The 19,567-nt window shown below is 44.9% G+C and overlaps 2 protein-coding genes across 2 annotated transcripts; one reads left to right on the top strand and one right to left on the bottom strand.

The window, feature by feature from the left end:
• The first annotated feature begins 678 nt into the window (after positions 1–678).
• On the top strand, positions 679–3,413 carry LOC123045862 (phosphoglycolate phosphatase 1A, chloroplastic). The gene is made up of 11 exons (XM_044469084.1): positions 679–1,047; positions 1,150–1,217; positions 1,324–1,416; positions 1,515–1,586; positions 1,694–1,765; positions 1,952–2,011; positions 2,092–2,144; positions 2,506–2,603; positions 2,722–2,821; positions 2,961–3,064; positions 3,154–3,413. Exons 1-11 carry the CDS (start codon positions 786–788, stop codon positions 3,258–3,260), a joined length of 1,089 nt encoding a protein of 362 aa, XP_044325019.1. The 5' UTR covers positions 679–785; the 3' UTR covers positions 3,261–3,413.
• A 406-nt stretch (positions 3,414–3,819) lies between these two features.
• On the bottom strand, positions 3,820–6,250 carry LOC123045861 (uncharacterized). Its single transcript, XM_044469083.1, has one exon. The coding sequence runs from the start codon at positions 5,926–5,928 to the stop codon at positions 3,949–3,951; it is 1,980 nt and encodes a 659-aa protein (XP_044325018.1). The 5' UTR covers positions 5,929–6,250; the 3' UTR covers positions 3,820–3,948.
• Between the last annotated feature and the right edge of the window lie 13,317 nt (positions 6,251–19,567).

Raw genomic sequence — 19,567 nt, 5'->3', positions numbered from 1 at the left:
CATTACATACTCCCTCCGTCACGGAATATTTAGGGTGTATTAATTTCCGTGTAAGATAAACTTATATATGTTTGACAAAGATTATAAAATAAAATATCAACATCTACAATACAAAGCAACTAAAATATGAAAATATTTTTCATGGTGGATATAATGATACAAATTTGAAGTGAGGTCATGGATTCAAGTCCTGGAAACAGACTCCCCCTTATATAACGATACAAATTTGGTACTGCCTCTATTTCATCATATAAGAGCGTTTTTGACACTACACTTTGTAAAAAACACGCTTATACTATATGATAAAGGGAGTACATCCTAACACTGCTTTAGTACAACTTAATCGGAGGGAGTTCATCGTATCTAGATAAATTCAAGACAAGTATTTTGGGACGGAGCTAATATTCTACAAGTATCTGCTATGATGGATAGATAGCAAATGTGGACATTCGATCCAAATGGCATGTCGAAGTCTAATTTCAATCAGTTTTCTCTAGTTATTAATTCGCGGTTTCGTTTTCCCCCAACCTTCGTACTAGTGCAAACACTATCTCGAACCACAGCCACAGCAACACTAGCCCACGCCACAACCCCAATCCCTCCCCTTTGCCTTGCCAGCCACAAATCCGCAAGCCATGGACGCGCCACACCAACCAGCCGGCACACGAGAAATATTCATCCATGGCACAGCCACATAGGCATATACCGTTACATCGCCCAAACCGAGACCACACCAACCAGTCACCCGATCTCCAAAGGAAAAACATACTACCATCGAAGCAGAGATGCTCCTGGCTCGCGCCTCCCCCAGCTTCCTCCCCTCCACCTCCACCTCCTCCTCCGCTACCCCGTCGTCGCAGGCGCTGCCGCCGTCCGCGTCCTTCGGAAGGAGCCTGCGCACCGGCGGCAGCCTAACCGCGGCATCGCCGAACTGCACTGTCAGACGGCCCGTGATGGCGGCAGCAGCAGCGGCAGTCCCTGCAGCGAAGCTGGAGGACGCCGAGGCTCTTATTGACTCTGTAGAGACATTCATATTTGACTGCGACGGTGAGATACTGATCGATCGCTAAGGTTTAATTACCAGTTTGCTGCAGCTTTTCCTGAATGAGTTGGCTCTCTTTTCCTCGCTGTCGCTGTTGTTGTGCGTAGGGGTGATTTGGAAGGGTGACAAGCTGATCGATGGCGTGCCGGAGACGCTCGACCTGCTCAGATCAAAGGTCTGCTGTGGACCGTGAATGGCTCTGGTAGATTCGTAGAATGGATCATCTTCTCAAACTTCCTATGGCTTCTTGCTGATTTCATCAAGCTTTTGCTGTGCTGCAGGGCAAGAGGCTGGTGTTCGTGACCAACAATTCGACCAAGTCGAGGAAGCAGTACGGGAAGAAGTTCGAGACGCTCGGCCTCAGTGTCAACGAGGTAGTATCCATTCCTGCCATGAACTGTTGTCTCTGTCCATCGATCAATTTCCTCTAGTGCAAAACGAACTTGACGAGGAATGGACGATCAATGCGCAGGAAGAGATATTTGCTTCGTCCTTTGCAGCTGCTGCGTACCTGCAGTCCATCGATTTCCCTAAAGACAAGAAGGTAGCACACATCAGTCACCATCTTCAGAAAATGTGACTGCATTGCATTGGTACACATGATTTAGCACAAAAAAATCAAGCGCAGAGTTAAGTATTTCTACGGTCCAGGTTTACGTGATTGGAGAGGAAGGGATTCTCAAGGAGCTGGAGCTGGCTGGCTTTCAGTACCTCGGTGGACCTGTATGTAACAAAGAGTGACTCCTTTCTCTTTGATATTCATGATTAGTTAACATAACTGCAATTTAGCATGTTAGCTTGTGGTTTAGCCAATGTTGCATGCTAATCAGCATCAACTGATTTGAGTGGATGAGAGTGAGACTTCCGAAAAGCTTACCGGACTTACATTATATTGCCGTGCTCATGCAGACAGACGGTGACAAGAAGATTGAGCTGAAGCCTGGCTTCTACATGGAGCATGACAAAGATGTCAGTATGATCATTGTTCATCTTCTGATCTTGAGTTACGAAGTGCCACCACTACAGAAATAAAATTTGGATTTTCACAGGTTGGAGCAGTGGTAGTGGGATTTGATCGCTATTTTAACTACTACAAAGTTCAGTAAGTACATTGCCGTTCACTCCTCTCGCCTTCAAAGTAATGAACTTAGACAGCAAAAAAGACAATGAAAATAAGGATGGATATAAATGATTAAATTTAGATGTGCATTTGATTGCACACTGAAAATACACTCATTTGATTAAACAAGTGCAGAAGCAAGACCACATGCTAGCTCTTTATAATCTACTCCCTCCGTCCGGAAATACTTATCGGAGCAACGGATGTATCTAGACGTATCTTAATTCTAAATACATCCATTTTTATGCATTTTTCCGACAAGTATTTCCGGACGGAGGGAGTATTACAAAATTTGGTATTACCAATTCCACATATGTAAACTTATCACTAATTTACTTCTAAGGTACGGGACACTCTGCATACGTGAGAATCCTGGGTGCCTTTTCATTGCAACAAACAGGGACGCTGTCACCCATCTCACTGATGCCCAGGAGTGGGCAGGTTAGTCAGGCATTCCAACTCTTCAGATATACCAGCTAAAAAGAACTCTGTATACATACTGCGGAAGGATACATACCACAGTCCCTTGCTGAAATCATGAACATTTGCCTTGGCCCAGGTGGCGGGTCGATGGTCGGCGCTGTTCTTGGTTCAACCAAACAAGAACCGCTCGTCGTCGGGAAGCCATCGACATTCATGATGGACTACCTGGCAAAGAAGTAAGAGGCTAACTGTCCCAGCAGTGGTCCAGCTCCATGAATCCATTTCCAGAACTCTGCAAGGAAGAATGAGTGAAGCAAAAGCTGATGTCTAAGCATAGTTTTGAGGTGTTTTACCTTTGTTCTTCTTTGGTGGCAGGTTTGGAATCACAACATCTCAGATATGCATGGTAGGTGACCGTTTGGATACTGACGTTCTATTTGGGCAAAATGGAGGCTGCAAAACTCTTCTGGTTCTTTCAGGTATCTTGATCATACCATTCACCCTGAACTCTAGTGCATCCTCTGCTGAATTTGCATCGGCACTAACCTTGGCCGGCTGCCTTCTGCAGGTGTGACTTCTGAGCAGATGCTTCAAAGCCCCGACAACAAAATACAGCCAGATTTCTACACAAACCAAATTTCTGATTTTCTCACCCTTAAAACAGCAGCAGTATGAACAGAAATGTGAACGGACTGTTTTACCTGGGGAGGCCCATCACTTTTGTATAGCAACGAAGAGATCACATGGATGGTTTTCTTTTTCACATTGATTTGTAATCGTGAGACAGATGTTTAAATGCAAGTATGTATATCATTAAATGAATATCAACTTAATGCTGCTGCCTACTTTTCCTTGGCTCAAGATTAACAATGAATAACCAGATGATCTATGGCAGCCACAATATGCCTGGTTAATCTCGAAATGTAAGCCTATATAAGGCAAATATGATCCCAGAAGAAAAAATAAGTTGCATCACCAACTCTTATGTTGCTTATGAGAAAATATTCCAAAAGAGAAGCATTATTGTTTGTATATTACCTCTAATAATACTATCAACGAAGTGTTTCACTCAGATCTTGTACCAAGCAATCTCACTGGGAATCAATAAATTACTAAAGCATGGACATCGAATTATGTGTATGCTCTGTACTTTTATGTGCAGAAGATCAAACACAAGTGATCCAATCTGGTTCCCATGCTCTCTAAGCTCAAGCAAGAAGTGCACACAATAGCATACCATGAGAATTTCATTATATCAGTAAGAACAAGAAGAATGTACTGTACAGATGGTATGAAAGCTTCGCTCTAGTGACAAAATTGCATGATGAAATCTATACAGTTTCAGTTGTACATTATTGTGGCTTTACTTTTCTGATTTCTTTAAGCTGCGCAACAATGTTAGCAAAGCTTCCTTCACATTTTGGCTCCTTGTTTGCCTTGTTTCCTCTGATGTGACACGCAAGCTCTCAAGACCACGGCCCAGGGAGGCAATCATGGGAACAGAAGGTGCGGCCTCGGCAGCACACTCGATCCCATCTCCATGCTTCAGGAGGCCAGCACATGCAACCAAGCTAAAACCAAATGTTGCCCAAGGAGCTATTCGGAAAGGTCGGTTGTGCTTCTGCCTCTTCTGCATTATTTCGTAGAACGACGTCCGCATCGCCAACAAGCTGGTTCTCTCTACAGATGATATTACAGTGTGTGTCACGGCCCGAATCTTCTCTGCTGAAGCTGTGAACTGTAGAGCAGATGACTTCGAACCAGCACCAACAACCCCATGAGAAAGGAGCTTGCTTAATACAATGCCAGCATGCCTTTGCAGCTGCATTAAGCCATACTTCAGAACCACTGGAGTTTTATACGGAGCCAACTTAAGAATGGCAGATGCCTGGATAGTTTTCGACAAAGATGAAAAACCAAGAATTGCTGTTCCTCCCGCACCAACTGCGACCACAGGTTTCTCAGCTATCCAGCTCTTTTTATCAGTGCTGTCCAATGGCACCTCACTGTTATCACTCTCATTTTCGCTCTCAACTTTGTTGCCATAATGATTGAAGCAACTGCCAGCTAATTGTGTGATCTCCGAAGGAACAGGGGTGTTCCAGTGTCTCCTTATTCCAGCTAAGCAGCTGGCATCAACTACAGCCACCACAGAACCAAACTCTCTTAGTTGACTTCTGAGAGCTTGAACAAGAAGAATGTGGCACTTCTCCTCAGAAGGGAGCTCTGCAAAATCCAATTTCTCCAAACTATGATTATCCCTGGTATTAATGCAGCGTCTTCCTGCATTGTTTAAACATATTCTGAGAGCCTCTATTGCAATTCCAAATACATAGACATCAGATAACATTTCACTGCAAACTGGCTTCCCCTTGTGAACTTGAGTGAGCAACATCTGTGCAGAAGCCATAGCCTTCCCAATTGACGGAATTTCAACAAATATCTCATAAAGGTCAGAGAGCAAAGGGTAGACGGTCTGCGCAAAAAGTGGAGGCTCGTATCTGTCGGCTGGCTTACATTCTGATAGTCTGCACTCTGCAACAGCATAGGAAGAGATAGCTTGGGACAACAACAAGTTAGCAGTTGGAGCTAGCGACTTCATGAGCTGTCCTCCATAATCATCCACAAGGCATATCTTCCTGACATGGGAGCTTACTGCTGAAGTGGCATTCTTAGGGAGCAAGCAGTTACTCTGTAACTGGAGACCAGATTTATCATCCATGGCACTCTGAGGGAGAGAGCAGCTAGTCTGCGATTGCGGAGCCGAATTATCGTCCGTACTATTTCCGTTGCTCGATCCACCCGCATTGCAATTCTTCTCATACGGAGAGCCGAGCAAGAGAAAATGTGACTCTGTCTCCTCCGCAGCTCTCTTGGCAGCCAACAGGTGGCCGTAGAATCCGACCCCAAAAATCTCCCGCAGGACCTGGCAAGCGGCGGATTTCACATAGTGATCTTTGCTCTTCTTCTCGGTGATGCAACGCTTAATCACCTGTAACGGCGACGCCGGCACGCCGCCTGCTCCGCCTTCAGCCAGGCACTGCTCCTCGATCAAAACGTCCTCGACCTCTGTGTGCGCGACCTGGGTGATCACGGCCCGGGGCCGCACCGCCCTGATCAGATGGCCGGCGTCCAAGGCGGACTGCTCGGAGAGGTTCTGCGCCGCGAGGATGTAGAGCAAGCCCTGCGTCTCGGGCTCCCGGATCGCGAACACGAACTGCTTCGTCTCCTCGGGCACGGCGAGGGTCCGCACCAGCCGCGCGGACGCGCCCAGGTCGTCCTCCTTCAGGAGAGCCGAGAGCGGCCACAGGCTTTGAATGTACGAGAGCACCGCCGACGCCATGGCCGCCGCATCAGCGGTTGCTCCGCCGGCGACCCTCCGGGGAGAGATGTTGCTTCCGATCGAACGGGGAGGGCTGACTTGGCCCCTTCTCCCTCTTATTCTGCCCCTAGGGGCCTGATTCGGGGGGGCGAAGGGGTGCTCCTCGGCCGCTTCTGCCCCCCGCCGAGAATCGCCGGCGGCGGTGGCGGCGGATGGTGGCGTAGGACTACGGGGATTTGGGTGGCGTGCGTGCGGCTTGCCCTAGATTTCTTTCTGGAACTCCTTTTTCTTTTCTTTTTCTTCCGTTTTCTGCTACGGGTTGTCGATCTTTGCTCTGGCGCGCCGCGTCCTTTCCAGACGCCGCTTCTGCCACGGTCGTTATCGGTCGGTCGACACGGGTCGAGGGCAAAATTAACAAATTTGCCCTCCGTGTGAAAGTATTTCACAAACTAAACTGTTTTTGAAAAAAATTCACATCGCTGCCCTTTTGTGCAGAGCCCGACGGTTAGTCGTTACACTTTACTGTGCAACTTTTTACAGCTAGGCGCTGCATAGTGTAGTGCAACTCCTTAAAACTAGGCGTTACACGGATATGGCGCCTGAGTGTTAGGCGTTGCACATTAGAGTGCAGCTTCTTGCTGTCAGGCACTGCACATTAGGGGTCAACTGAATGAAATATTTTGAAACGCGGTTTAGTTTGTGAAATAGTTTCATCCTGAGGTCAATTTTGTGTCGTTTGCCTGGGTTGAGCGGAACACGGAAGGACTAGCGTCGCATCTCCCCCCCCCCCCCCCCCCCCGGTGAATACCAGGCAGGCACAGCAAACATTTTTTAGAAGAGATGGAAGATTAATACAAACAGAATTTCATACTGTAACAATATTTTGTCGTAGTCTTGACGATGGTGCTCGTATTTTTCAGATTTATTTCATACCTTCTGGCGATATGCGATAGAGGGAGAAGAAGACGTTTTCGTCGGATACAAAAATGTATGTGCCGACTTAGTCAATCTCAAAATTATGTGCCGCGTTTTTCTTGTAGTGCATTGATCTGATTCCTTTATTTTGTTGTGCATTAATCAGATTCATGGCACGGGACAAAGGAGCGAGACCTGATGGAGATACCCATAATAGGCAGACCTATCAAGGGTCAAAGTATTATAAAGCATAGGTCCATACGATAGAGTGGCCCAGATCAACCTCAACCACCCAAGAAGTTAGTCGGACGATATTTGGGTCACCACTACTCGAACGATCTGATATACCAGGTACTCGGAACGACGGGAATTACTCGACTAGATAGTATATTCTGATGTAAGAAGCGCAACAATCGCGCATGGCATTTGAAGCATCACCATCATTGAGTGGAGTGAACAATTACCTTCTAGTGGGCGGCAATAATAACTTCACTTGTAACATAGGAGATGAATGGATGTCACACTCTTTATAAGCCATTCCTCACCACTTAGCTTGGGGATTCTCATTATCTCTCTCTCTCACTCACACATGTTAGAAGTACAAACATCTTAGTTAGGGATTAAGAGAGATAGAGACAGACTTGGTTTAAACCAACAATGACTTGCCTTGTACTCCAATCATCTTCCTACATTGTACTCCTATATATACCCCATATGAGGGTCAGATCAATATACCATACAACAACGCAATCTAGCCATCCTATAGTTTTTCCACATGGTATTAGAGCGGTTAGTCTCACGACGCCGATTCTAGGTTTCTTTACCACTTCCGCAGCGCGCTGCCCCCGGAGAGATTAATCTCCTCTCCCCGCGGGCGCGGCACCCGATCGATCAAAAGATTGCATCGGTTCCATAGAATAGATCAGTTTCGTAGATTAGATAAATTCTTTAAGATCAATTTCACTTTTCCAAATTTCTTAGATCGATTATTTTTTAGCCACAAATAAATCCTACGACCCTCAAAATCTGATGAAAATCCCATGATCAGTGCAGGCGGCCATGCCCCGCAGATCTCCCACGCGCAACTACAGCTTTTCTGAGCAAATTCTCCGGCCTCCAACTGCAGCGCACGGCACCGTGCGGCTACATACAGCGCATGCATTGATCCGGCCGGCTCCAGGGCGACATCGACCAAGCACGCGGCGCAGGACTGGCCACCCGCGGGCGCTTGGTGGCCGCCGGCCGCGCAGTACACCATCCAGTCTGCAGGGCGCGCCTACCTGATCCTGCTGTCCACGACACGACAGCACGGAACTTCATCGACTCGCTCCACAAGGACGATATCAGAGGCAAACTTCACGTGGCGTCTCCAGCACAAGAGGCGGAACCCGACCACGACACCGGGAGGGCGGCGCGTTGGTTCGATCTAATCTTCCTTGATTTTCGTATGCAGAACGAGGAGGCACAAGGCCTGTACTGTACACGCATGCACCAGGAAACTAGAAGATGCATGCGTACAGGAAACATCAGCGTCACCACGGCCGCAAACTCCATCGTTACATGGCCATGCCTGCCGAGAGGCGAGCGCTAGCGGGCCGTGCATCGACTACAGGGCCTCTCACGGGATCCTGCTACGCATCCTTCGATGACACGCACCCACTACGAGACGGTTTCGGCATCTCCACGCGACGCGACTCCTACGAGGCTACGGTACGCGCGCAAGTCCGGAATGCCCGCGCCAGCTGGAAGCGGGTCATCTGCACCAACCGCTGCACCTGCACAGATCTACATCAAGCGCTCCATCGCCGAACCAAGTGACTGCACCGACCCATCTGCACTGCATCTAACCGAACTGCACCAGGCCGAACCACTTCATCAAGCTGTACGACTACATCAAGAAAAGAAACAAATCTTCGTCAGGCACATCTACGGACCCGACATGCACCATCCACACGCCATGCCAGTATGGAAAGCGTGCAATTCTTCATCGTCTTCTTAAGCATGACACGACATCGACATCCATCGCCACGAGGGACGCCTCCAAGCGACGCATCATCGTCGGCATGCCGCTGCATTGCCGACACTCCATCGCCAAGGTTTTCAGCAACGTGGTCTTCATCACCATCATCGTCAACACATTGCCGCCGCCACGTCCACAAGATGGACACCTAGCATCCTCTGACAGACTTTTCTGCAAGATGCGACCTCGACGACGGCAATGACCGCGTCACGACGACGACACCGACCGCGTCATCTATGAAGACACGACTGCATCGACATGGCGTCACCATAGTGAAGATCCCTACGTGGCCACACGGTTCTGGCAAAACCGATGTGTGCTCGATGGGTTTCCTCCGGTCCTGGCAAAACCGGTGGACTCATCGCCGACGGCACCCTCTGACAACCGTAAGGTGCATCGTCCATGTCTGCAGCCCCGTCATAGCGCATTTTTTTTGCGCCTCCGGCTTTGTGCGGCTTCATCATCCACGATGACTACACCATCGACCATGACTACCTCGACCACGGCTATATCGCAATGATCGGCTACCTCGACATCGACATTAATGGCTACGTCTACAGCAACTCACCGGCGACAACTCCAGTCAACGGCGTTCGCGTCGTCACTAGCGTCTTCGCCACTACCGCTGTGACTGCAGGAGGGAAGAGAGAAGAGACAAGGAAGACACTAGAAGGGGACGCAGTCACCGCCCTAGGTGCCAACCCATCAGAGACGCAGTTGATGATGGCGCAACGGAGAAGATAGCGGAAGCGCAAGACTTCAAATTCAGTCGCAATCGTCCGCTTCACTCACGCTACGACTGAGGGGGAATGTTAGAAGTACAAACGTGTTAGTTAGGGATTAGGAGAGATAGAGATAGACTTGGTTTAAACCAACAATGACTTGCCTTATACTCCAATCCTCTTCCCATGTTGTACTCCTATATATACCCCATATGAGGGTCAGATCAATATACCATACAACAACGCAATATTCTAGCCATCCTACAGTTTTTCCACAACATGCACACACACATGCATTGCAATCTCTGATTCATAAACAGAACAAAGAAAGCCTCTCCGGAGCATGAGGCGTAGGGTTGTTATCTTCACAGTGAAAGACCCGAACTCGTAAAAAAACTTGTCACCCGTTTGTGCCTCGATGGATCCGACTCCTTCTCCTACGTCCTACCCCTCTCTCACTGTCGGAATCATCCCCATGACATGACCTTTTGGACAAGTGTGCATGCTTTGTTCCATGAGCAAAATCACTACTATGATCTCTATCACAAGGAAATGATCCATGAGTGCAATTTAAAGTCGCCCACTATAATCTATGTTGCACCATTCAAGAGGCCACATGTAAGTATTACAAACTTTTACAACAATTCCAAATTTGGTGGCCAAGTGGCATGATACTCCATGAGCTTTGAAGTTTCTTGTTCTCTATGTGTGTTAGTCATTTGCCCGGATATGCTCTGTGTGTTGGTCATTTGACCGAATATGCTCTATGTGTTGGGCCTTTGGCGGGATACGCAGTTTGTTGATCATGTCTTTTATTTTATAGGTCGGCCGTGCATGCACATTGCTCTTTAGGACGGATATTTCAAGATAACCTCTCGCAGTGACTGAAGATATGGACACTCAGGGGCGGATCCACTAAGGGGCATGGGTGTACAGATGTACACCCAAATATTTTTGCAACAAAAACCGTATATATGTCCCTAATGCATATGTGACAAAAATACTAGCTTATAGTTCAGGAGCAGGGCACTAGCCCGATAGAAGTTCAAGAGTAGCCCACTTATGTCCACGCATTTCTCAACGTCAGGGAGGGGAGTGTTCTAGTGTAGCAATTTACAAACTTCTCAAATTGGTTCTAATCATACCAGTAGTAACAGCCAGGATTGAGAAAGTACTCTCTTCAATTACTTTTGTGAACAACCTAGTGGACAATTTTTATATTCTATTTTTATTGTCGTGAACCAATTGGCTTCTCTATTAGGGAGAAAAAGAAATTGAACACCCAATGTTGAATTCCTGGATCCGCCCCTGTGCGCACTGCAATTTGCAAACCTATTGGCATCGACATTTTCATCAAAAGATAAGCCTTCTTCCAAGCCAATGCTAACATATCCTATGAGGATACAAGAGGGTGACTCCTACTTTTATGAACCATCATCCGTTTTCCGGTGAAGACCACTTTGTTGACTCATAATGCCAAAAAAGCTATACGTTATGTCAAAGATGAAAGGGCTCTTTTTATTATATACTAACTATCAAAGTAAAAAAAGACTCTTCTTCATCATGGTGAGACATAATCAAGTCAGGTTGCATGTATAGTTCTCTATGTAGAGTACGATAAATGATAATTAATTAGTTGTTTTCATCTAGTTAACTTGAAATATTCCATCGACTTATCTCTTAATAGTATTATTTTTTGCCTTATTAGGTGAAGTGGAACATCACTTGTAACTAATATTACATCGGTGCTTTGATTCAGATTGGTGAACGACATGGAACCTGCTTTCATGTACCTTTGTTCCATTGAAGGACCTTTTTTTTAGAAAAAATACTGAAGCCGAGCCCGAGATGGGGCTCGAACCTAGCCCGACTTTGAATTAACAAAGCCATCAACCGGCCAGGATTACATTGAAAACCATAGAACCAAAGAAAGAAAAGAACCGGGGATGCAACCCCGCTATGGCTGATACAAGGAGTTAAAGGTCAGCTAAAACGCTACGGACAGAAATGAAAAAGACTACAACTTGAAGACCATGAGGACACAAGCTACCACCCAAACAATGAAGCTCGCCGAAGAGACTAGCTATAGAATAGGGGCATCCCAAGAAGATACGACAATGAGAGAGCAACGAAGACACCAGGAGGAACTAGAACTCGCCAATGCCACCATCTCACACCTGCGCATCCAAGTCGCTGAAGAGGGGACCACTATCCCCTCTTGCCCAAGCTCGTGGGTGTCGATCCACCGGACAAACATGACCGCAAGGAGTAGAGCACAACGCTTCCGTGGTGAAGTGTCGCCACTTGAAGAAGAGACCGCCGCCACCAGAAGCGCCCAAACCAAGCAGTCACCTACACACTTCCCGACCCAAAACGACGCCTTCAAGAAGGTAACAACGCCGCCGCGGCCCAAGCCGATGTTGCGGGTTTTCACCTGGGTGTAGGGGAAGTAGGAGGAGGGGGATATGGACCTCAAAGTCACCTTCAGGAAGGGGAACATCGCCTGGAGCGTTGCCGATGAAGAGGTCGCCGCCGCCGGCCAAGGGATTGTAAAATCTATGGGAAGCGTTAAACCCTTTTCTCGAGCCACAGTTCTATTTATATCGATGTTGTCATAGCTTAGAATAAGATCGATCAGGAGTTTGATCGAGAGAAGTACAGAGAAGGTCGGTAGAGGAGGAGACCGAGAGAAGGAGGGATAGGAGAGGTTTATAGTTAAACACCAATCCTATCCCTGTACAATTTGTATTTCAACACTCCCCCTCAATCTAAACCTTAAGGAACTCCAAGGTTAAGATTGTATTTAAACTCATCGAGCCTTCTCATAGTAAGAGGTTTTGTGAAACCATCAGCTAGTTGACCACCTGTAGGAATGAACCTTAAATCAAGTATCTTACGAGCCACTCTTTCTCTGACGAAGTGAAAATCAACCTCAATATGCTTTGTATGTGCATGGAAAACAGGATTAGCTGAAAGATAGGTCGCATCAATATTATCACACCATAACCTTGCAGCCGGTGGAGCTTTGACTCCAAGTTCATAAAGTAAAGTCTGAATACACACGACTTCTGTTGTAGCATTCGCAAGAGCTTTGTATTCAGCCTTAGTGCTTGACCTAGAAACTGTAGCCTATTTCCTTACACTCCATGATATAAGATTTGTACCCAAGAAGACAGCAAATCCACCTGTTGATCTTCTATCATCAGCACACCATGCCCAATCTGCATCAGAATAGGCAGACACATGCAAACAAGGAGACTTGACAATTTTTAGTCCAAGCCCTCCTGCAAACTTAAGATACCTCACAATTCTTTTAACTGCAGTCTAGTGAACAGTGGTAGGTGCATGTAAATACTGACAGACTTTGTTCACAGAATAAGAAATATCAGGACGTGTAAGAGTTAAATATTGCAATGTACCCACAACACTCATGTAGTTTGTTGCATCCTCAGGTCCAAGTGCTTCTCCAATATAAATTGTGAGCTTTTCTAAAGTTGAAATTGGTGTACTTAAAGGTTTGCAATTTTCCAATCCTACCCTCCTGAGTATATCATTGGCATATTTTTCCTATGACAGAAGTATACCATCTTTCATCTGCTTAACCTCTATGCCAAGGAAGTAATGAAGATTTCCCAAATCCTTAAGAGCAAACTCCATCTTTAAATCCTTAAGCAGACAACTTGTGGCATCTGGACTTGAACTACCAACAATAATATCATCAACATAAACCAGAACAAATATAGTAACATTGCCCTTATTGTAGAAGAAAAGTGAGGTATCAGCTTTAGATGATGTAAATCCAAGTTGTGTGTAACTGTGTGCTCAACCTTGAGTACCAAGCTCTTGGAGCTTGTTTCAAACCATACAAAGCTTTATCTAACTTGCAAATATAATGAGGTGTGCTTTTGTTCTCATAACCTGGTGGTTGCTGCATAAAAACCTCTTCTTCTAGAACACCATGAAAAAACGTGTTGTTCAGATGTGATCACGGAAATGATGAGGAGTCTTAAAATGGTCGAGAGGTAAAGATTAATATATAGGACGATGGTATTCGGACACCGGAAGTGTTACGGAGTGTATCAGGTATTTTTGGCAGTACCAGAGGGGTTACCGGAACCCCCGGGAGCAAGATATGGGCCATGAGAGGGGAGCACACCAGCCCACGAGGGGTGGCGCCCCCCCTATGGCAGCAGGCCAAATTGATAGAAGGAAAAAGGGGGTTCAACCCCCCTTTCCTTTCTCTCTTCCCCTTCTCTTTTCTTCTCCGATGAAAAAAGGCAGGGGGCGCCCCTTGGCTGCTCCCTCCTCCCCCCACCTATATATATGTGGGAAGGGGGCACCTAGCACACCCCAGACATTATCTTAGCCGTGTGCGCCCCCCTCCATAGTTTACACCAACGGTCATAATTTCGTAGTGCTTAGGCGAAGCTCTACGGAGATCACTTCACCGTCAACGTCACCACGTCGTCATGCTGACGGAACTCATCTACTACCTCGACATCTTGCTGGATCAAGAAGGAGAGGGATGTCGCCAAGCTGAATGTGTGTAGAACTTTGAGGTGTCGTACGTTTGGTACTCGATCGGTGGATCGCGAAGAAGTTCGACTACATCAACCACGTTGTCAAACGCTTCTGCTTACGGTCTATGAGGGTACGTAGACACACTCTCCCTTGTTGCTATGCATCTCCATGGATAGATCATTGCGTGTGTATAGAATTTTTTTTGTTTTCCATACAAAGTTTCCCAACAGTGGTATCAGAGCCAAGTCTGTGCATAAATGATATGCACGAGTAGAACACAAAGAGTTGTGGGCGGTGATAGTCATACAGCTTACGACTAACGTCTTATTTTGATTCAACGGTGTTGAGGGACGAAGCGGCCCGGACCAACCTTAGATGTCCATGTACATGAGACCGGTTCCACCAGTAGACATGCAACTAGTTTTGCATAAAGGTGGATGGCGGGTGTCTCTTTCTCCTACTTTAGTTGAATCAAATTTGACTGCGACCGATCCTTATTGAAGGTTAAAACAACAAACTTGATAAATCACTGTTGTGGTTTTTGTGCCACAGGTAAGAACGGTTCTTGCTAGAAGCCCGTAGCAGCCACGTAAAACTTGCAACAACAAAGTAGAGGACGTCTAACTTGTTTTTGCAGGGAATGTTGTGATGTGATATGGTCAAGACATGATGTGATATACGTTAATTGTATGACATGATCATGTTTTGTAATCTGTTGGCAACCGGCAGGAGCCTTATGGTTGTCTCTTTATTGTATGAAATGCAAACGCCATGTGATTTTTTTACTTTATCGCTATGAGTTAGCAATAGTCGTAGAAGCAATAGTTGGCGAGATGACCACGAGGCAGCGTTGGAGATCAAGGTGTAGAGCTGGTGATGATGGAGATCATGACGATGCTTTGGAGATGGACATCAAAAGCACAAGATGAGGATGGCCATATCATGTCGCATATTTTTGATTGTCTGGGATGTTTATCATGTATACATCTTATCTTTCTTAGAACGGCGGTAGCATTATAAGATGATCCCTTCACTAAATTTCAAGGTAAAAGTGTTCTCCCTGAGTATGCACTGTTGCTACAGTTCGTCGTGTTGAGACACCACATGATGATCAGGTGTGATAGACTCTACATTCACATACAATGGGTGTAAGCCATATTTATACACGTGGAATACTTGGGTTAAACTTGACGAGCCTAGCATGCACAGGCATGGCCTCGGAACACTGGAGATCGAAAGATCGAACGTGAATCATATAGTAGATATGATCAACATAGAGATGTTCACCATTGATGACTACCCCATCTCACGTGATGATCGGACATTGGTTAGTTGACTTGGATCACGCTACACTTAGATGACTTAAGGGATGTCAGTTTAAGTGGGAATTCTTAAGTAATTTGATTAATTCAACTTTAATTTATCATGAACTTAGTCCTGATAGTATTTGCAAATTATGTTGTAGATCAATAGCTCGCGTTGTAGCTCCCCTATGTTTTTTGATATGTACCTAGAGAAAATTAAGTTGAAAGATGACAGTAGCAACGATGCGGACTGGGTCTGTGATCTGAGGGTTATCCTCATTGTTGCACAGAAGAATTATGTCCTTAATACACTGCTAGGTGACAGACCTATTGCAGGAGCAGATGCAGACGTTATGAACCTTTGGCAAGCTCGATATGATGACTACTTGATAGTTTAGTGCACCATGCTTTACGACTTAGAACCGGGACTTCAAAAATGTTTTGAACGCCACGGAGCATATGAGATGTTCCAAGAGCTGAAATTGGTATTTCAAACTCGTGCCCATGTCAGGAGGTATGAGACCTCTAACAAGTACTTTGCCTACAAGATGGAGGAGAATAGCTCAGCTAGTGAGCTTGTGCTCAGAATGTTGGGTACTGCAATCGCTTGAATCAAGTGGGAGTTAATCTTCCAGATAAGATAGTGATTGACAAAGTTCTCTAGTCACTATCACCAAGCTACTAGAACTTCGTGATGAACTGTAATATGAAAGGGATGACGAAAACGATTCCCAAGCTTTTTGCGATGCTGAAATCAACAAAGGTAGAAATCATGAAATAGCATCACGTGTTGATGGTTAACAAGACCACTAGTTTCAAGAAAATGGGCAAGGGAAAGAAAGGGAACTTCAAGTAGAATGGCAAGCAAGTTGTCACTCCCTTGAAGAAGCCCAAAGATGGACCTAATCCTCAAACTGAGTGGTTCTACTGCAAAGGAAATTGTCACTGGAAGCGGAACTACCCCAAATATTTGGCGGATAAGAAGGATGGAAAAGTGAACAAAAGGTATATTTGATATACATGTTATTGATGTGTACCTTACTAGTGCTCGTAGTAGCCCCTGGGTATTTGATACATGTTCGGTTGCTAAGATTAGTAACTTGAAATAGGAGTTGCAGAATAAATACTAGTAGAGGGTGAAGTGACGATGTGTGTTGGAAGTTGTTCCAAGATTGATATGATCATCATCGCACACTCCCTATACTTTCTGGATTAGTGTTGAACCTAAATAAATGTTATTTGGTGTTTGCGTTGAGCATGAACAAGATAGGATCGTGTTTATTGCAATACAGTTATTCATTTAAAACAGAGAATAATTGTTATTTTGTTTACATGAATAAAACCTTCTATGGTCATACACCCAATGTTAATGGTTCATTGAATCTCGATCATAGTGATACACATATTCATAATATTGATGCCAAAAGATGCAAAGTTGATAATGATAGTGCAACATACTCGTGGCACTGTCGTTTAGGTCATATTGGTGTAAAGCGCATGAAGAAACTCCATGTTGATGGGCTTTTGGAATCACTTGATTATGAATAATTAGAAACTTGTGAACCATGCCTCATGAGCAAGATGACTAAAACTCCATTCTCCAGAACAATGGAGCGAGTCAATGACTTATTAGAAATAATACATACCGATGTATGCGATCCGATGAGTGTTGAGGCACACGGAGGGTATCGTTATTTTCTGACCTTCACAGATGATTCGAGCAAATATGGGTATATCTACTTAATGAAACACAAGTCTGAAACATTTGAAAAGTTCAAAGAATTTCAGAAAATAGTGGAGAATCATCGTAACAAGAAAATAAAGTTTCTACGATCTAATCGTGGAGGCGAATATTTGAGTTACGTGTTTGTCCTTCATTTAAAACAATGTGGAATTGTTCCACAACTCACGCCACATGGAACACCACAGCGTAATGGTGTGTATGAATGTCGTAACCGCACTTTATTAGATATGGTGTGATATATGATGTCTCTTACCAATTTACCACTATTGTTTTGGGGTTATGCATTAGAGACAGCTGCATTCACATTAAATAGGGCACCGTCTAAATCCGTTGAGACGACACCGCATGAACTGTGGTTTAGCAAGAAATCTAAGTTGTTGTATCTTAAAATTTGGGTTGTGACACTTATGTCAAAAGGCTTCAGCCTGATAAGATCAAACTAAATCGGAGAAGTGCATCTTCATAGGATACCCTAAGGAAACAATTTTGGGTACACTTTCCATCACAAATCCGAAGGCAAGATATTTGTTGCTGAGAATGGGTCCTTTTTAGAGAAGGAGTTTCTCTTGAAAGAAGTGAGTGGAAGGAAAGTAGAACTTGATGAGGTAAATGTACTGATAACCCACAAGTATAGGGGATCGCAACAGTTTTCGAGGGTAGAATATTCAACCCAAGTTTATTGATTCGACACAAGGGGAGCCAAAGAATATTCTCAAGTATTAGCAGTTGAGTTGCCAGTTCAACCACACCTAGATAACTTAGTATCTGCGGCAAAGTATTTAGTAGCAAAGTAGTATGATAGTAATGGTAACAGTGGCAAAAGTAAAGAGAGCAGTTTTGTAGTGATTGTAACAGTAGCAACAAAAAAGTAAATAAGCAAAGCACACTATGTGAAAAGCTCGTAGGCATTGGATCAGTGATGGATAATTATGTCGGATGCGATTCCTCATGTAATAGTTATAACATAGGGTGACACAGAGCTAGCTCCAATTCATCAATGTAATGTAGGCATGTATTCCGAATATAGTCATACGTGCTTATGGAAAAGAACTTGCATGACATCTTTTGTCCTACCCTCCCGTGGCAGCGGGTCCTAGTGGAAACTAAGGGATATTAAGGCCTCCTTTTAATAGAGAACCAGACCAAAGCATTAACACATAGTGAATACATGAACTCCTCAAACTACGGTCATCACCGAGAAGTATCATGATTATTATCACTTCGGGGTTGACGGATCATAACACATAATAGGTGACTATAGACTTGCAAGATAGGATCAAGAACTCACATATATTCATGAAAACATAATAGGTTCAGATCTGAAATCATGGCACTCGGGCCCTAGTGACAAGCATTAAGCATAGCAAAGTCATAGCAACATCAATCTTAGAACATAGTGGATACTAGGGATCAAACCCTAACAAAACTAACTTGATTACATGGTAAATCTCATCCAACCCATCACCTTCCAACAAGCCTACGATGGAATTACTCACACACGGCGGTGAGCATTATGAAATTGGTGATGGAGGATGGTTAATGATGATGACAGCGACGGATCCCCCTCTCCGGAGCCCCGAACGGACTCCAGATCAGCCCTCCTGAGAGAGGTTAGGGCTTGGCGGCGGCTTCGTATCATAAAACACGATGAAACTTTCTCTATGATTTTTTTCTCCGCGAAACGGAATATATAGAGTTGTAGTTGAGGTCGGTGGAGCATCAAGGGGTCCACGAGACAGGGGGCACGCCCAGGGGGAGGGGGCATGCCCCCACCCTCATGGACAGGGTGTGGGCCCACTAGCCTTGATTCTTTCGCCAGTATTTTTTATATTTTACAAAAGTTATCTCCGTGGATCTTTAGGTCATTCCGATAACTTTTGTTTTCTGCACAATAAACAACATCATGGCAGTTCTGCTGAAAACAGCGTCAGTCTGGGTTAGTTTCATTCAAATCATGCAAGTTAGAGTCCAAAACAAGGGCAAAAGTGTTTGGAAAAGTAGATACGTTGGCGACGTATCAACTCCCCCAAGCTTAAACCTTTGCTTGTCCTCAAGAAATTCATTTGATAAACTGAAAGTGATAAAGAAAAACTTTTACAAACTCTGTTTGCTCTTGTTGTTGTAAATATGTAAAGCCAGCATTCAAGTTTTCAACAAAGATTATGAACTAACCATATTCACAATAACACTTAGGTCTCATGTTTACTCATATCAATGGCATAATCAGCTAGCGAGCAATAATAATAACTCTCGGATGACAACACTTTCTCAAAACAATCATAATATGATATACAAAATGGTATCTCGCTAGCCCTTTCTGAGACCGCAAAACAAAAATGCAGAGCACCTTTAAAAATCAAGGACTGACTAAACATTGTAATTCATGGTAAAAGAGATCCAGTCAAGTCATACCAAATATAAATTAATAGTAATG

The sequence above is a fragment of the Triticum aestivum genome, chromosome 2B (assembly GCF_018294505.1).
Source record: "Triticum aestivum cultivar Chinese Spring chromosome 2B, IWGSC CS RefSeq v2.1, whole genome shotgun sequence".
NCBI classification, from domain to species: domain Eukaryota; kingdom Viridiplantae; phylum Streptophyta; class Magnoliopsida; order Poales; family Poaceae; genus Triticum; species Triticum aestivum.
The sequence above is the reverse complement of the archived record's forward strand: the minus strand, read 5'-3'. Positions and strand labels throughout refer to the sequence as shown.